This window comes from Centropristis striata, chromosome 17, assembly GCF_030273125.1.
Source record: "Centropristis striata isolate RG_2023a ecotype Rhode Island chromosome 17, C.striata_1.0, whole genome shotgun sequence".
Taxonomy (NCBI): domain Eukaryota; kingdom Metazoa; phylum Chordata; class Actinopteri; order Perciformes; family Serranidae; genus Centropristis; species Centropristis striata.
Window position 1 is genome coordinate 5,792,008 of NC_081533.1, and position 19,869 is coordinate 5,811,876.

At 38.0% G+C, this 19,869-nt stretch overlaps 1 protein-coding gene across 1 annotated transcript; it reads left to right on the plus strand.

Annotated features, from left to right (window-relative positions):
* Positions 1-1,181: 1,181 nt before the first annotated feature.
* nelfa (negative elongation factor complex member A) lies at positions 1,182-18,751 on the plus strand. The gene is made up of 11 exons (XM_059354600.1): positions 1,182-1,530; positions 5,120-5,291; positions 7,700-7,861; positions 8,352-8,441; positions 8,570-8,697; positions 9,407-9,476; positions 9,575-9,672; positions 9,791-9,899; positions 11,117-11,445; positions 11,573-11,672; positions 18,055-18,751. The coding sequence occupies exons 1-11, from the start codon at positions 1,321-1,323 to the stop codon at positions 18,237-18,239; spliced, it is 1,653 nt and encodes a 550-aa protein (XP_059210583.1). The 5' UTR covers positions 1,182-1,320; the 3' UTR covers positions 18,240-18,751.
* Positions 18,752-19,869: the final 1,118 nt, after the last annotated feature.

The window sequence follows — 19,869 nt, forward strand, 5'->3', positions numbered from 1 at the left end:
TCTTTACAAAGTTGAATGTGCTGACAACAAAATCACAAAAAAATGATCAATGGAAATCAAATTTATTAACCCATGGAGGTCTGGATTTGGAGTCACACTCAAACTTTATTGGGGGTGTCTTGCTAATTGCCTATAATTTCCACCTGTTGTCTATTCCATTTATACTTCCTATTATACTGTTATACATGCATTTGAGCATGACATATGTTAAGTTACTGCACTGTAAACAAATAGACACAAAATGACCAAAAAAGACACAAAAATGACCAAAAAAGACACAAAATGAACAAAAAAAACCACAACATGACAAAAAAGAGTCAAAATGAACACACAAAATGAACAAATAGACACAAAATGACCAGAAAAGACACAAAATGAACAAAAAAAGACACAAAGACAAAAACACGCCAAATAATCCCCCCCAATGTTACCCTATGAAGAGGATATAATTTCCACCTGTTGTCTATTCCATTTGCACAACAGCATGTGAGATTGATTGTCAACCAGTGTTGCTTCTTAACTGGACAGTTTGATTTCACAGAAGTGTGATTGACTTGGAGTTACATTGTGTTGTTTAAGTGTTCCCTTTATTTATTTATTTTTTTCACATTCATTTCTTGAACATATACAGCAGTAGTGCAGTAACAGAAGTAGCAGGTTAAACATTACATTAATACTATTTGAGAAACATCTAAATAATACGAAATAAATACATAAATAGAAAATGAGCATAATAACAATAGTAGTAAAATAATAATAATAATTTTTAAAAATATATTTATATAAAAAATAAAAATTGCCAGGGGTCACAGGCAAAGACAAATTAAATTGAGTCAAAAATAGTGAAGTGGGAGCATAATCTCAGTTTTATAGCTTTCTTGTTTTACATCTCCAGTTCTTTCATAAAAACACAAAAGAAAGGTTTCACTCTGGCAAATTTACATTTATGGATGTAAAACTTTGCAAGGATTATAATTAGATTAATTAATAATTAGTAATTATTAATATTCTTTTTCAACTGAAATGTTACTCATTTTAAAACCAAAAAGTACATCTTGCAAGAGGAGCTTGAAGTCACAGGTGATATTATCTAAAATAAATCTGCAAATATCTTGCCAGTTTACGGGTATATTTACATTTCCAAAACAGATGGGTAATAGTCTCAGTATGGGAGTCACAAAGGGACAATTTAGGTGGAGATCAACATATTTGAATTAGCAATGTATATGTGTATGTATGGTGTCAGTGTGGGCGGGGTCCTGACTGTTTTCTTAGGTAGCCTGTTAAAATGCCCGAACTCAAAACACTTCTTTTTCCAAGATGGCGTCGATGAAGGACAGCGACACCGGCCTGTGGCTTCACAACAAACTGGGCTCCACGGACGAGCTGTGGACGCCGCCGAGCATCGCCTCTCTCCTCACCGTGTCCGTCATCGACAACATTCGCCTGTGTTTCTCCAGTTTATCGCCGCCGGTGAAGCTGAAGCTGCTGCTCGGGATGCTGCATCTGCCCCGGCGGACCGTGGACGAGGTGGGTCGGTGAGCGTTAGCTCCCCGTTAGCCTCACCGCTAGAGGAGGGCACTAACTTCACTATAACCGCTGAGAAACGAGCTCAGTCTCCGACTGGCTACTCTAAATTAAACCATAATTCTCCCTGTTAGTGTTTCAGACAGCTATTAAACGCATAAACCCGCGTTTAAACCCAACACTTAGCGTCGCGTGCTGTCTAGTTAGTATCAACGGTTAATAACGGCTAAACGCGCTTTTAAATCCAACACTTAGCGTCCGCGTGCTGTCTAGTTGTTATCAACGGTTAATAACGGCTAAAGGAAGAAACAGTTACCAACGGTTAATAACGGCTAAAGGAAGAAACAGCTACCAATGGTTAATAACGGCTAAAGGAAGAAACGGTTAATGACGGCTAAAGGAAGAAACAGACAGCTGCTGTTATTCTGACGCTTTTACCGGAGAAAAACACCTACACAGGTATGTTGAAGTTAACTAGCTACACCACCAAACTCAATTAACTCTCGTCGACACTTGAAAGCGTTTTTTTTAGAAGCTGTGGAGCAGCAGCAGCGGGAAGCTTCAGCCTAGCGGCTCTAGACAGACAGACATTATGGTGGGATGGGCTCAGCAGCAGCTCACTGGGCTGGAGGAGGTACCAGCATCCAGACCCACATATCACCAGTTTAGCCGCCTTAAACGTTACACAGCCGTCATCATAATCATGCATATTCACCACACTGTTTGCCACACACACACACACACACACACACACACACACACACACACACACACACACACACACACACAAGAGAACTACCTCTGCTAAAGTATCTGATTTGAGCTCTTATTAGTCGCTGCTCGTTCAAATATAATAAACTATGCAGCCTTCCTAGTGGTGGGAAGAAGTATTAAGGTGTTTTATTTAGGTAAAATAGACATACTTTATTGATCCACAAGGGGACATTTTTGTGTTATAGCAATATGCATAATATAGATAATGGGTGATTCTCATGAACATGGTGCAGCTCATAGCAAAAATCCAAGAGCATTGAATACATATTTTCTTTGACCCCTATCAAAATGACCAAAGAAAGACACAAAATTACTAAAATACGGCACGAAATGACCGAAAAGAGACACAAGTTTTTAAAAAGACACTAAATTACCAAAAAAGACACAATTACCAAAAAAAGACACAAACTTATTTAAGAAAGACACAAAATTATTTAAAAAGACACACAATTACCAAAAAAGTAAATAAAGGGACCTTCCACACACAACACTGTAAAGTGCCATTCATATAAAATTCACATTAAACTTTCATACCAAGGTGGGGGCCACAAAATATCGTCAGGAGGGCCGAAATTGGCCCGCGGGCCGCAAGTTTGAGACCCATGCTTTGTAACATATACCAGGGATGGGCAACTGGACTCCTGAATAATCTACAGATTAATCGATAATGAATATAATCGTTAGGTACAGCAACAACTAGCAACAACAGAGCTGAATGAGTGTGAAAGACTCCGCTGTCCCTGCAGGAGGAGATGCAGAGGGCGGTCCAGGTTATCCATGATGGATCACTATTTGTTCACTGTCCTCCTCTCCACCTCTGTTTCACAGGTGTAAATGTAACAATGCATCAAATTAAAGATACTCCATTTCACGCAAAAGGTCCTTAAAGTACATTAGTGCTGGGAGAAAATGTATGTAAACAACAGTAATTTCCCTCAGCATAGCTACAGTTAAATTTTTATCTTGTGTCATAAGTATCTCAATGTCAGAGAGTTGTGTATTTTTTTTCAGTATTGCTGATAGATTATTGTGTTGTAGCTGCTCCAACCCATATGTGCCCACAAATTTTGAATGACCTTCAGTGAAGAAAGAAATCTGAAGACATTTCTTTTAAAACTCAGACCGTTAGGGTTTATAATTTAGTTTTTCTTTATATATATATACATATACATACATATATATAGATCTATATGTATATATATATATATATATATATATATATATATATATACACACACACACAGAGGCCCCTGGTCACAAAGCCTAAATATGATAAGAATATGGCTTTATCTACAGAAATTACAAGAAACAGAATCAAGTATTTCTAAATTTAGGGTTGATTATCAAAGACATGCACACAAATTCTCTCGTCAAAATTGGCCCTAAAATACTCAAATCAGGTACAGCAGAATTTCATTTAGCTGTAGAAATGTAGTATATGTACATATTTTGTGACATAAGGACAGCGCAGTATTTTGTAAAGTAAGTGAAGTATTTCTTTTAGAGTCAGCAGGTGGCTCTCTTGTACTTTTTCAGTCCAAGAAAATGAGAGGAAAGGTGACTACTTCTAGTTGTTCTTGCTTCAAATGGTGATAGCCAGTGGGGTTGTTCCAGTTGTAAATATTGCACTTTACTCTGAACTATCCTGTCCACTTAACTGGCTTTATGTCAACAGTGTAAATGTCAACAAGCTGCATGCATTGAATAAGAAGTTGACAGATCCTGTTCCATCATCTCACCACAAGTTGACAGTGAACGTCTTTGTAATCAGTGAGTGAATTAAGGTGGTTTGGCCTCTAATAGATTTACACAGTATGAACTCAGTAACAAGATTTAAATGAACAAAGACGAGTTTTGCTTCTTAAATGTGCGGAGCTTTTAATCATTTGTTATTGTTAATTAATAATTTGATATTCTAGCTGTTGGTAGGACAACATAAGCAAATTAAAACAGAACTTTTGGCTTCTTATGGACATTTGCTACTTGTTACTTTTATAGCTTGGTTAATCAGTAAATCTGTGATCATGAACTTCTCAGGCAGCGTTTGGGTGATTCTCATGAACATGGTACAGCTCATAGCAAAAATCCAAGAGCACTGAAAACATATTTTCTTTGACCCTTTATAACCTATACAATCTAAAGTCACTGTTAAATATGAATTTATAATCTATTTAAAATAATTGAAGGTATTTTCCGACATTTTTAGAGACACTATGAGCAAAATTCATTACTGTAACACATTTTTAAATAAAATAAAAAAAGTTTTTTTTTTCTGTGGCAAGCACTTAAACATGCTCAAGGGTAGCTGGTATCACCAAAATGTATTTTATTAAAATGTACACATTTTAATTCAAACAATTCTATCATTACTGTAACATTTAACCATTTTTCTCATCAAATTTCATTCAGATTTTGTTCTTTATACATTGTTAAAACCCCTTATGTTTGATTATATTCTGTTAATTTATACATTTTTAAGCAAATTTAATTTTTAAACAAATTATTTATTTTTATAAAGCTTATTAAATATTTATTGTATATTGGTGTGAGGAGACCATGACATTTTTGTCTGGATGCATTACAGTAATGAATTTGTGAATCAAAAATATGTTTAAAAATACAGAAAATATTAGTTTAACACAAAACAATGAATTGTGCCTCATTATGGCTATATTGTTCATTCATTTAAAAGTGAAATATATTTAGTTAAATAAAGTATGTCCTTATAATCTTCACAGACAGAACTTAGACTGGCTTCAATACAATCACCTGTTTATCTTTTCTTGGTTTCACTAACCTCATCTTCCTCTCTCTCCAGATGAAGGAGGCCCTGTCGGAGATCATTCAGCTGGCTACGGTGGATTCGGAGCCCTGGGTGCTGATGGTTGCAGACATCCTCAAGTCCTTCCCAGAGACCGGCTCTCTCAACCTGGACCTGGAGGAGCAGAATCCAAATGTGCAGGATATTCTCGGAGAGCTTCGGGAGAAAGGTAAAGAAGGCGTGATTGTGTCTGTGCTGGAACCTCACTGACTATTTAATCCAGGGATGGGCAACTGGAGGCCACGGGGCCGCATACGGCCCTCACCCTCACTTGAAGTGGCCCTCAGTACAACTACATGCATTTGAGCATGAAATCTTAAAGGTGCAGTGAAAAAATGGTTATTTTTTATTTGCTTCAAACCTTTTGTATTCCTATCTATACTGTTATACATTCATTTAAGCATGAAATATGTTAAGTTACTGTACTGGAAAGAAATAGACACAAAATGAGCAAAAAAAGACACAAAATGAGCAAAGAAAGACACAAAATGAACCCCAAAAAAGACAAAAACACGCCCAAAAAATCCCCCAAATGTTGCCCTATGGAAAGGCTAGAGTGATGACATCATCAAAAAAAAAGACACAAGATGACCTAAAACATGAAATCTTAAAAGTGCAGTTTAAAAATGCACAAAATTTCTTCTTGCTATTAATGTTGGTCTGCTGTTCTTGCACTGAAAAAAAAGAAATCACAGTAAGTGGTTATTTTTTTATTTGCTTCAAACCTTTTGTATTCCTATTTATACTGTTCTACATGCATTTGAGTATGAAATATGTTAAGTTACTGCACTGTAAACATAGTTAACATTGCAGTTTCATCATATCTGGTTAAGTGAAATGAAAAACTGTGGCCCCCTCCAGCATTTAAGTTGCCCATCCCTGATGTAATCCACAGGTTAAAAACTGAACATGACAACACACCATGACTGCTCTATGACTCAGCCGAGTCGAGCTCTTAAAAAGGAATAACGTGTTTTCAGCATCAGGTGTGAGCAGACTTTTTCCATGTAAGTCAGGTTGTTCCTGCAGTTTCATCAAACCTTTTCACGTCAGGAGGAGTTCAATATTGTACTAGTGAACAAGGTGGTATAGTTTTGTGCCAGGTGGGCATATATTTAAGTGGTTTTAACGGCATGCAATTGATGCTCTCACACAGTACTATTGGTGAAAGTTCTTCCAAACAATGGTTGGTTAACATACAAAGTGGCGTGTAGTCGTGAACAATGTTGGCTGATAAGTGTGGGAATTGATAACCTTTACTGGTTATGACACCAATATATGAAACCTGCATAACTCACAGTGCACAGGAAGCCGAGCTCAGTGAACTCTAATGAAACAGAGACTTTATAAAAGATTTATATCTGAAATATTTATGAAGATTCTCGGCTTAATGTAGATTCCTTTGTACTGACTGAGGTGTGTCTTAACCCTCTGGAGTTGAAGCTGGAAATACATATGTTTTATTTACAGTAATAACTTTATTTATATATGATATGTAGACAAGCAGAGAAAGCCAGTTGAAAGTTCATCATAGGAGCTTTCAGTGTGACATTTATGTTTCTAGACCATTCTTAAAATGTGAATTTTCTTTCTACAATGAAAACTATTACTCCTTTTAATTTACATGCAAATAGACTGTTTTGTAGTTTTATTATTTATTATTATTTCTGCTGTTTTTGTGTGTATTAATGGTTTTAAAAAATGGTACATTTCCATAGACACCTGTGTCTTTTGTTTGTATTTTGGGTTCCTGGCAGCTTTATACTTTTAATTAAAATAAAATGAAAAATCTGACTGATAGCCAAGTTTGTGTGGAGAAAAAGGAGCCATGCATGTGATGTAAGGACAGACTGAAAGATGCTAAACAGAGACAGAAATTAATGCATAACAAGTTGACAAATTTGAACCAAAATCTTCTGGACTTTATAGGTTTAATTGGACAGAAGTCAAATATCTGTGCTCAAGGTTTTTTAGGCATTTAGGTTTTTTCAGTATCTGTTGTTTTAAGTTGTTTCATTTAGATGACACAGACACCAGCTGTTGAAATGTTTTTAAAATGCATTACATACAGTAGGAAAGGTTGGTAATGTAAATCCTTGATGTGACATTATTTGTTCTCCTAAATATGTTTTTGAGTCCTTGCTTAGTATGTAACTTTTGCCACTAGGAGTCTCTCAATCCAAACAATAAGAAAAGAAGGACTTACTGTATGTTGTGAAGCAGCAGGGGATCATGGGAGTTGTTGTTGTTAAATAATCACCATTGCCAATAAAAATAAATGTGATGTGACTCAGGCAGGCATTGTGTTCACAGAGGAGTTAATGTATGAAAGTTTTATTCATGTTCTGTTTATTCAAATTATATAATTGAACGTTGGAACATGGGACTTTTCCAGAACTTTGAAATCATCACCAAAAAAAAGACACAAAATTACCAAAAAAAGAGGATTTTTGTCACATTGAACTTTGCCTGATCACGGGCATGTCAGGTTGTGAAGTGGGTGTTGGATGGTTAAAGCCACCACAGAGAAAGTTCCACTGTCCTGCATTCATTTCTTCCTTCTCCTTTCCTCCCCAGTGGGCGAGTGCGAGGCGTCGGCCATGCTTCCTCTGGAGTGCCAGTACCTGAACAAGAGTGCATTAACCACTCTGGTCGGACCCCTTACGCCCCCCGTTAAACATTTCCAGCTGAAGAGGAAGCCCAAGAGTGCAACTCTCAGAGCAGAGCTGCTGCAGAAATGTAAGTTAAACTTCAGCTGATGCCCACTGCTAGTAGTGGAGTAGTATTTTAACCCCATTCAACCCCAACAAGCTGTTTCAGGGCGTTCTTTGCTCTTTTTACATTTTATTCACTGTGGCCTTGTACGTACAAAGATGTCTTTTGTGCAGAATAGCACAGTTATAATGACATGAATCATAAAAAAATAAGTTACATTTCTAATGATGTTTGTAGTTTCTTTCTACTGTAAATGGTGCATTTTCAGTCATCTTTTCATTGTTATTTTTTTCTTCTGTGGCTTGCTTTTCTTTTTATATTTGTTGGATTCTTTTTTTTTTACAATTGTGTACAAGATCAAATAGTGTATTTGTTGATTGTTTGTCCACAGTTTTACTGTCCCAGAAATGTGTTTTTTTTTTCCTTCTGGCTTGTAAAGTCCAAGTGGACATATTACAATCTGAAACTGGGCATTTTTTCATTCTGTTGTATACTTTTTTTTCTTCCACTTTAGCCACAGAGACAGCCCAACAGCTGAAAAAGACAGCCGGAGTGCCTTTTCACGCCAAAGGGAGGGGATTGGTCAAAAAGATTGACACTACGAGTGAGTTGAAGCTCAGTAAAGTCACCCACACGTCTGCTCTTTCAGTGCTTTTAATAAGTACCATCATAACATTCATTTTTATTAGTTAAAAGTTCACTTTTGCTGATGTGTAAATATTTGCATCACAGCTCCTCTCAAGGGGATTCCCAAGGCCCCGTTCCGCAGCCCCACTGCCCCCAGTATGTTCAGCCCTCCCAGTAACCGCACGCCTATCGCCCCTGCACGGACGCCCCTGCGGAAGGAGAGGGGGGTCAAGGTACGGTCAGATTTACCAGAAACAAATGCTGTTTGCATGTGTTAGAGAAATGCATTGAGGAAACCTTTTAAAATTGAATTATCTGACTCCAAAAGTAAATCCTCTTACCAATTCTCTGCGCAGATCGATTAATGGGGAATGATGAGCAGGAGACGTCCAAGTTCTTAGTTTTTACATTTTATTACAATACGTCAAGGAATTTATGTTTATTTATTGACTTATTTAAAAAGGGACTGGGCAAGTCCAGCTCGAAAACGGGGGATCCGGTCTGCTGTATAAATTTTAAAAGGAGGACCTAAAGTCCAGCCCGAAAACAGGGGATTCGGTCCGCTTTATTGATTTTAAAAGGGAGATTTTTTAAATCCAGCCTGAAAGCAGGAGACAAGGTCTCGCTGTATTGTTTTAATCATGACGTTATCATAACATGAATGTGTATCTAATAGGAAATCAAAGTAATCAATGACGGGTTGAAATGTGTGGGCTGTTTTTTTCTCATAGAGTAAATTAAAAGGGTATATGTTGTGCCTCTCCTCTGAGAATTGTCTGTGGGGAATAGTGAGAGGTTACTTTTGGAGTCGGATCATTTCATTTTAAAGGTTTCCTCAATGCTTTTCTCTAACACGTTATTTCCCCTCACAATCACCAGTTTTGTAATTGTTATGTTGCCTAGTTTTTACATAATTTGTTGGCTTTTTTCCCTCCTTTCCAGCTGTTAGATATTTCAGAGCTGGATATGGTCGGAGCTGGAAGAGAAGCGAAGAGGAGAAGAAAGACTTTGGGTAATTCTATTATTTCCAGCCCTCCGTCAGCTCATGTTGTCGAGCTACATCTTAAACCTATTAGTCCGTATTTATGGTTTGTTTTCTCTCTGTTGTAGAAACGGAGGCCGGGGAGAAAGCAGCCAAAGAAGAAGCAGCAGCAGCAGTGGTGGAAAACACCACCCCCGACTACGCTGCAGGCCTCGTTTCAGCACAGGTACAGACCCCCGATCACTCAACCAGTCTGGACTTCTCCTGTTTCGTCTCATATTACCGCCTCCCTTCCCCCTCTCTGTCTCTGGCTCACAAATGCTGCTGTCGTTTTTTTCTTCCAGAAACTGGGGGCTTTAAACGAGAATCCTCTGCCCTCGACCAGCTACCTACCAGCCACACCCAGCATGGTTCCCTCCTCCTCTTACATTCCCAGCTCCGAAGCCCAGCCAGGTGAGACCAGACAAAAACTCTCCTATTGTTTACTTTAACAAAGCTTTTCTTTTCAATCCAGACCTCTTTATACACTTATTAGTTCAAGGAGGCTTAGAAAACTTCCCATCTCCAGGGTTGCTGCAGGGTTTTTAAAAGGTAGCAAATGAAATGAGCCAAAAATAAGGCCATTAAAAAGTATTATAATAAGGTAATAAACGTCATCTGATGAGATATAAAATTGCCGTTAAGTGTCAGCAGCAGCACCATCCAAAAGACCGCAACAGAGCCACAGACGGCAAACTGTGTGCATCAACATTGCGAGCTGAGGTTTCGGAAGTTTTCGCTAAACTCATTTGTTAGCGGCGGCCCGACGCTGCTATATTCTGCCTGCCGCTACTTCACAATAGGGGATTGTTTTATTTTTTTTAACTGCCAGGACGTCAAACACTTGAGATGTTATAACAACCGCAACAGCGAGAGCACTCTGTTAGCATCACTGGAGTTTCTGAGTGAGGTTTCACCATAGACTGTATATGGGTCAGATTGCCTGCTAAAGTTACTGGAAGAGAACAAAATACACTGTGGCCAGTCAGCCTCCACCTGTTTTCCCGGTGCTTGTATTTACTAAACGTTACGGTAAAAACGTGTTAGACCCGCCTTCAACATAAGAGCAAACGTGTAGATTTCAAAATAAGAGCATGTGGATGTGTTGGCAGAGTCCACCACAGAATTTACAGGAAGACTGCCAAAATATGATGCCATAAATAAAACGTACCAAGCGTAATAAAATAGTGTTTACTAAGCGTTATGGTAAGAACGTGTTAGACCCGCCTTCAAAATAAGAGCAAACGTGTAGATTTCAAAATAAGAGCATGTGGATGTGTTGGCAGAGTCCACCACAGAATTTACAAGAAGACTGTCAAAATAATATGCCTTGAATAAAACAGAATAACACCTATTCTCCTTTACAACAATTCATTAAAATATGCAATGATTAAGATAGAATAGTGGCATTAGATTGTGCGAGAGGCATCAAATTTAGGCTTTTGGGGCAAAAATGTAAGAAAAAAAATTACAGTATCAGTTACTTTATAATTAGTTACCTCCAACAGAGGTGCTGAGTGTCGTGTTGGTATTAAAACATATTGTGAAGGTATTGAAAAAGGTATTAAATTAAGTATTTCTGTATATCCACTGATCTCACCATTCCTTTTCTCCACCCTCCTCCTCTCTAGCGAACGCTGGTGGTTCGGGTCGCGACACGCTGCAGTCGGCTCGCCAGCCAGAGGAGTCAGCGACAGCGGGCGCCGGCGCCACCGCCACCTTACCGGGCCAGTACAAACAGAGGACGCCAATGTACAACGCCAGCAACACGGCCAACCCCGCCACGCCCACCTCCCCCAGCACGCCAGCCTCCACCCCCGCCAGCAACGGGCCCCCAGCAGCCGCCACCGCCAGCCAGCCGGAGACCCCCACCCAGCCTCCCAGCACGCCTCAGACCCCCACCCCCACACCGACCCCCACGCCGCCGCAGCCCCAGCCCAAAAAGAACCTGTCGCTCACGGTAAGGTGGAGGAGCAGCGCGAGGCTCGTTGAAAGACACCATAAACTTCCTCTTAAGACTCTTCAGTTTAAGTAAATGTGTTTCATGGATTCTAAACTCTGTGTTGCTCGTTGTTTGTGCTCCTCAGAGAGACCAGATGTACGCGGCCCAGGAGATGTTCAAGACGGCCAACAAGGTCACCAGACCAGAGAAGGCCCTGATCCTGGGCTTCATGGCCGGATCCAGAGGTACAGGAGGAGTCCTACTAGCTGATCAAAGAATAAATGCATATAAAGGGATTTTTTTTAACACACAAACACATTAAGACTTGAGTCCACCTAAAAAAAAAAAGCCCTCTAAATCAGGGGTCTCACACTCAAATTACCTGGGGGCCGCTGGAGGCAGTATCAAAATGACCAAAAGAAGACACAAAATGAACAAAAAGGCAAAAAATGAACAAAAAAAGACACTAATTACTTAAAAGACACAACATTTCTTTAAAAATACACAAAATGACAAAAAAAGACACAAAATTACTTTAAAGACACAAAATGACAAAAAAACCACAGAATTACCACAAAATCATTAAAAAAAAGACACAAAATGACCAAAACAAGACACAGAATTACCAAAAAGACACACAATTATTTTAAATATAATTGTTATTGTTATAATTATTATGTCACTGTCTAATAAAGCATGAAAAATACCCAAAAATAATAAATAAAAAAAACACCTAAAGTTTTCCAGACAAACTGCACAGCAACATTTCCTAAATAATTAATTTCCTAGCCTCTGTAGCAGATAGAGACATGAAATAAAAACCATTAGAAAGCTTAAACCCTTGGCTTAAACTGAAGAGAATCGCTTTACCCTAAAATTTTTGCAGTTTTTAAAAAATATAATTATCATAAAATATAAGAAGAATTGTATATAAATGTCCATGTAGACATTGCATCTGGTCTTAATTAGTTAATAAGCAAACCCTCATTTATATTTAGTGTAAATGTCTTGCTTTAGTGAGCTGATCTCATCTTTCTCCCAACACCTTTCCTTCACCGTGTGACTGACACGTTGTTAAAATGTGCAAGCACAACAAATTTCTCTGCTCCCAAGACAAGTTAAATGCTGAAACACCTTTTTTTGCATTTGTTCACTTCTGCAATCTGCAAATTACAGCATGACAAATAATTAGAATTTGAAAGAAACCACTGCAGGTGAAAGGTCGATCCAGTTCTAGTCTTATATTAACAGAATTTTGTGGTGATTCTGATGTTCAGAGCAGAGTGACCTGATGATAATCTTCAGGACGGGGGAGTGGGGGGTGGGTGTGTTGCTGTGTTTGTTGTGGAAACTGATCTGCAGGACTACACACACACACACACACACACACACACACACACACACACACACACACACACACACACACACACACATACACACAGAGAGCATTGATGGTTTGAGGGAGAACGTCTAGAACTCGTCCTTCTAGTTTCCACCAGAAGATAACGCTTCATCTGATCGGTGAACACTTAGGCTTCAATCAGCATCGACCAGCTGTAAATCCCTCCCACTACTGCGTTATACGTCCTCTTCAGAAGCCCTGGAGACAGTTTCTGTGTGTTAAACCAGCTCCATGAGGCCTAACATGCACATCTTTGACTCCCAGACATGACGAGATGTCAGATGTCGAGCTCTTAACCCATTGACGCCTAAAACTTCCTGTAAAACCTCGATTTTAAAATAAGCCCCTAAAACCTGAAGTTTTTCTGGAAATTCAACAGAAGTGTCAACGCTTCTACTAAATAATAGATTTTCCAGCCTCTGTAGCAGATAGAAATGAAATTCAAAAAGTATTTGAGAGCTTATACAAATACTACAAAATGACGTAAACGCTTTCCAGGCTTCAATGGGTTAAAATCACATTCACCTGATTTACAAGACGCATTAATCAGAACGCCATGTGACATATTGTCATTTTAAACCTCTTTAAAGGTTTGTTATCCTTCCCACAGTCGTGGCTGCACTAGACGCATGAAAACACATCAATAATACTCTTGTTTAAAAAAACGTCTTGTTTGTTTTTTGCTTAATGACTCGGGGCAAGAATCGTAGCCTACAGAAGTGATTAGATGTAAATCCAGAGAGTTTAAAAAGAACAACAAACAGAGTCTTTATTCTGGTGACAGCAGCTCAGTTTGCATATATTCTTAAATAAAATTTAGCTACTCTTCAAAATACACAATGCAGTTAGTTTTTTTTTCACTTTTCAGTTTCAGCCCACGGCATCAAGTCAGCTCTTCTCTGCATATTCACCCTGAAGTCTTAAGTCCAGTCTGACTGCAAACAAACAACTTTCACTCACGGCTTTCTTTAGAAAATGAGCACTGAAGTTTAAACGCGTGCCGAAAACTATGAGAACCAGCAGGTATTTTCACTGGGGAATTGAACCATTAGGAACAAGAGATTCCTAAGAGATTACAGGTGTCTTAATACCACGAATGACCTCAGTTTCTTGCAAGATTAGAATTGTTTTGGATTTTTCATTGGGTTTAGTTTTTGTTCTCAATTTTTGTTTTCAAATTCAGTTAGTTTTAATTAGTTTTTAGAGCATGGGTCTCAAACTCGCAGCCCGCGGGCCAATTGCGGCCCTCGTGAAGATATTTTGTGGCCCCCACCTTGATATGAAAGTTTAATGTGAGTTCTATATGAATGGCACTTTATGTTGTGTGTGGAAGGTCCCTTTTAATTACTATTTTGGTCATTCTGTGTCTTTTTTTGGGAAAATATGTGTTTTTCTTAAGTAATTTCATTTTTTTCCAGTCATTTTGTGTCTTTTTTTGGTCATTTTGATACTGCCTCCAGCGGCCCCCAGGTCATTTGAGTTTGAGACCTTGTTTTAGAGTGAGTTTGCTGGTTTTGGCTTAGTTTTTATTTTTTGAAAATGCTTAGTTTTAGTTTTTGTAACGGGCTATGTGTTGGGAGCCAAATTCAAAGAGGTCGCTGCTGGATTTTCAGCGCTGCTGCTGCAAAAAAAGTGTGATTTGTAATATGGTTGAATTGAAGATTTTCACTTGCACACAGTGAAAACACAACATCCAAAGTTTACAGAGTGTTTTACGTGCGCCGGCGACACGTTTTGCGCAAGCACACTTCAGATTACCTTAATAACTAAACGGTTTACGCTATCAGAAATATTCCAATGTTTTCTGAAAGCTGAGGAGTTGCTCTTTACAGCCAACATGGTGTCATTACGGTAATTTCACTTGCGTTTCTCCCGGAAGCCCACAGAGCAGGAAAACACACACTCAGCCTTGGAGAAATAGAAACACTGGATTATGTATGAAAAAAGTTGACAAAGACGAGAACAAAGGAACAATTTCACTATAATTTTAGTTAGTTTTGTAACCACACAATACAGTTTCAGTTATCGTTTTTTTAAAAACCCTTGTTTTTATTTTTATTTCAGTTGACGAAAATGTTTTTTCAATTCTAGTTTTCGTTATTTTGTTAGTTTTCATGAACTATAATAACGTTGGTTCCTTGTAGGCAAGAAGTTTATTTGTATATCACTTTTCAACAACAGGGCCGTTCAAAGCGGTTTACTCAAAACATTAAAAGTATTAAGAAGAGACGTGTATAACATGACAGTCAAATATAAAAAAAATAATAAGACTGAAAGTACATTCAAATAGAACATTTTTAAATTGAAGGCAAGCTGGTAAAATATATATTAAAAAAATATTAAACATCAAAGGTATAAAAGTTGTAATATTACTGAAAGACAGTAGCAAACAGAAAAGTCTTCCGTCTTGATTTAAAAGAGTTGAGAGCTGCAGCAGACCTGCAGTTTTCTGGGACTTTGTTCCAGATATGTGGAGCAGAAAACTGAACAATTGTTAGCTGGTGAGTCAGTCTGAGGGAGTGTTGGAGGAACCTGTTGTTCTTTACAGACATACATGAATATTTTACAAGGCCGTTATCTCAGAGTCATTTATTATTTATATCACATGAGACACACATGTTAATGTTTATTGATTTTTAACGTCGTCAGCATTTTTCCTTCAAGTCTCAAGGCATGTCTTACAGCACACAGACTTTGCTTTTATCTTGTTCGTATCATCTGTTACTGTAAGGGTTAATTATCCAGGACATGAAGCGGATGAACTGCTCGTAATTCTTGACTGTCCCAAATTTTCCAGGACATCTGGTCAGTACAGAGCGATCTAACTTCATTTATTTGTAGCTAGTGCAGCGCCCGTAGGAAGTATGTATTCGTTAGCGTTAGCCGCTAATCGTGAGATAGCACATTACGCAGTATGCTGCAGTAGAAGTACATTAACATGAACCCAATTAGCTGATATACTATATTGCATGTAAGTATCTCATATCAAATGACATGCTTGGCTAAATAGACTTCCAGATGAGATGAGTCAGGGTGGAAATCCAGAGTGAATTGTGTTACTGACCAGGTGTAGACCTATCACACAATGGGGCGGAGCTCCCTAAAAGGGGGCGGAGCTCCCCTAAAAGGCGTCCGATGGGACACAGTGCAATGCCGCAACACGTCCTGCGTAGATGATGATGGTATTTTGACAAATTAATTCAAAAATGACAAAAAAAAGACACAAAATGACCAAAAAAAAGACAAAATTACTTAAAGACACAAGATTATCAAAAAAATACACAGAATTACCACAAAAGACACAAAATTATTTTTAAAAAAGACACAAAATGTCAAAAAAAATAAATAAATACTTAAAGACACAAAATGACAAAAAAAATTCACAAATTGACAAAAAATCCACAAAATTACTAAAAAAAAATACACAAACTTATAACAAAAAAGACCAGAATGACACTAAAATACTTTAAAAAGACACAAAATGACAAAAAAAGACATTATTTAAAAAAGAGACAAAATTATTAAAAAACACTAAATTATTTTTAAAAAGACACAAAATTACCAAAGCAAGACACAAAATTACCAAAAAAAAGTGCCATTCATATAAAACTCACATTAAACTTTCATATCAAGGTGAGGGCCACAAAATATCATCAAGAGGGCCGCTAGTTTGAGACCCCTGCCCTAGACACACACACACTCACACACACACACACACACACACACACACACACACACACACACACACACACGCTTCTTGCTTTTATAGATGGATTATAAGAGGCGTGTTGGTCATTAATTACTTTAGTCTGAGCTGTCTTTTGTACTAGACAGGTTTTGGATTATTGTTTTGTTTGGTCTTTGTGTTATTGTGAGTGTTTTCAGGTCTTGTTTGGATGTCAATCATGAGTTTAAGTATTATAAAAACATGATGTGGACTCCTGTCGTTGTTGTTACAGCAGCTAATAGTGATCTTATTTATCAAAAGGATTAAAAAGAAACAAGGTGTGCAGCTGAGATAAAAATTAAAACAAACCCTAAAGGCTTTTAGAAAACAAATAACTACAACAAATACAAAAAGTGATGTAATCCTCAAAAGGAAATAAACAGGCAAAGAAGTGAGCACTTGGTGCAAACTGATGAGGTCCAGCAGGTATTTTTACTGGGAATTTTGGAACAATTTGGAACAAAACATACCGAGGAAATACAGGAATAATAATGTTTAATTCAAGCCTTTAGTTCATTTGTAAATTTGTTTCTCTTTAAGTTTAAATGAAGAGAACACAGTGATCCATACTGTGTTTATACAAAATATCATGACTAAATCTCCAGAGATATGTTATAGACCATATAGAGACATTAATATTTCACAAGGCAGTCATCTCAGGCTCATTATTTATTTATACGCCAGGAGACAGACATGTTACCACCATGTAAGTCTCATCTGTGTTTTATTTTTTTTAATGTAGATTCTCCCCACTCAGATTGTTTTATATATTCCAAATGTTGTATTTTTGTTGTTATTGATGCATTTATTTAGGCAGCATTTTATCAAAAGTAAGATCCAACTCGTTCTCAGGAAACTGTGGAACCACAGACTAACTTGTGATAACTACAGACCTTATTTCAGCCTTCCAACCAGAAACCCAGGACTCATTGAGTTACTTCCAGGTTTAACTCTATGGAGTCTTGGGCTATTTTGTCCATTTTTAAAAATCATTTTTGTGTCTTTGTAAGTCATTTTGTGTCTTTTTTTTTGGTCATTTGTGTCTCTTTTTGTCATTTTGTGTCTTTTTTGGTCATTTTGTGTCTTTTTTTAGTCATTTTGTGTCTATTTTAGTCCTTTAGTCCAACATAAAATGTGATTTAGAATTTTTTTTTTACTTTCAAAACACTATCATGCTCTAAAAAAATGTAATGTTGCAAATGTGAACAAAGGTGTCAAATCTACCATATAAGAGGGTTCCATCCAGTTCTATCATTTTATACTAAATATATTTGAGCTTGTCTCCAGTTTTACTTGGTGTATCATCATCAAACTGAAACTGGCCTCATGGAGTTTACAGCCAGAACTTTAGAGGTAAATTTACAGTAGGGCTCCACGCTGCTTTGTTTTCTAGTCTGGATGGAGTCAACAAGTCTGGATTATTTGGAGCTTTTGGAGACTCCACAGGGTTAAGAACTGATTGTTGTGTTCTGCTTCTGTCCTCTCCTGTGTTCTGTAGAGAACCCGTGCCCGGAGCAGGGGGACATCATCCAGATCAAGCTGAGCGAACACACCGAGGTCCTTCCCAAAGCCGACGGCACCGGCAGCACCACCATGCTGGTGGACACCGTCTTCGAAATGAACTACTCCACAGGACAGTGGACCCGCCTCAAGAAATACAAACCCATCACCAACACCTCCTGAGGAGCCTCCTCCCACTCACACACCCACCATTTCTTATCCACTTCAGAGAAAAAAAACAGAAACATGTTTACACACAAGTATTTGCGTACACATTTGGGCCAAATCAAGCACTGGGCTGGTGAGAAGGAGAGAACGGTCCTCCCTGCTCCTGCACCGCCAAACAGCAGGACTCTTTGAAGAATATTTCTGTACTTTTCCTTTGGTTGTTTCCCCCTTTTATTGTTTCAGTTTTTAAGTCCCCTCTGATTCCTGAATGCTGCTGTGGTCAGGAGGGGAGGAGCTCCTCTCACCGCAGGCACCTTCAACATTTGTGCCCTCCGAGGTACAAGCATGTCACGTGTCAAGAAAGAAGACGAGCCGTCTGTATTTTTCTGTATGAATGTCACATTTGCAGCTTATCTTCGACCTTTGAGAACAGAATCATGGTTGGCAACAAAAAAAAGAAAAAAGAGATGGAACCATAATAACGACGGTCATCATTAGAGGTGACCTAAAAAAAAAGAAAAGAGCGACGAATGAGTTCTCAGTGCTGTCAAGTTCTGTTTGGAGCCTTCTGGTAGATGTTTTCATCCTTTTTTCCAAAGAAGGGAAGAAAATAAAGTAACAACAGACTCCAGGAAGGTGTTTCTCATCTTTCTTACTCACTTTGAGCTTTTAGGGGATTTATCTGTTTGTCCCACAATGTTCACACTGTTGTGAATCAGACGCTGATTATAGTTTTTGTATTTAATTCCTGTGTGGTAACATGAAGCCAGGAGCATTTTGACCCAAATTTGACTTACTTTAACTTTTTCCTCCAAGTGGAATTCCACTATTTTACTATTTTTTACTTGGAAGCTACAGAGCATTCTGTCGTTTATCTCTTGTTTAGCCCCCACTAAAACCACATTTTTACATCTTTACAATCCATTCTCTATGTGTTTACAGCCTCTACTTACAACCTTACTCCTGTCCTCTCCTCTCTGCTCTGTGTAAACAGTCTGCACTTCAGCCAGTTTAACAGGATTTCTGTCACCTGACTTTTGGTCTCAGCTGAGTCGTTTATGGCTTCTTTGAAAGATCTACAAGATTTCACTATTTATTGTAGAAATAAACAGAAATTTTAACTTTCCGACAGCCCTTGAATGGATCATCGGTTACAAATGTTTCTGTTAGAAAAAGTAACCGAAACAAAGCTTAAAATTGTGATGTTTCTTTCAAAATTACTTTATTCTACATGTCTCCTTTAAAATGTTGCCAAAAAGTGTTTGTAATAACTAGATCCTGTTAAAAACATTAAATTCTGCTCCTCAGAGACACTGTGAAGACATGATTGATTCTGCTGAGACCAACGGTCACCTGACAAATATTCACCGAGAATCTGTTTACACAGAGCAGAGAGGAGAGGACAGGAGAGAATGTAAAAAGTTCAATTTGTTCAACGTGTGGAGACCCAATTTTTTTTCGTGACTCTTGGATAATTGTTGTATTCATAAATTCCATTTTATTCTTTCTCTTTTTATATTATTTGTCACTATAACTGTTATACTGTAAATTTTTGAGTTGTTTCCACTTCTATCCATAATCAATCTGATTCCATAGACCTGCAAGAATTACATAGATTATATAAATTGCAGTGAAATACAGTAGA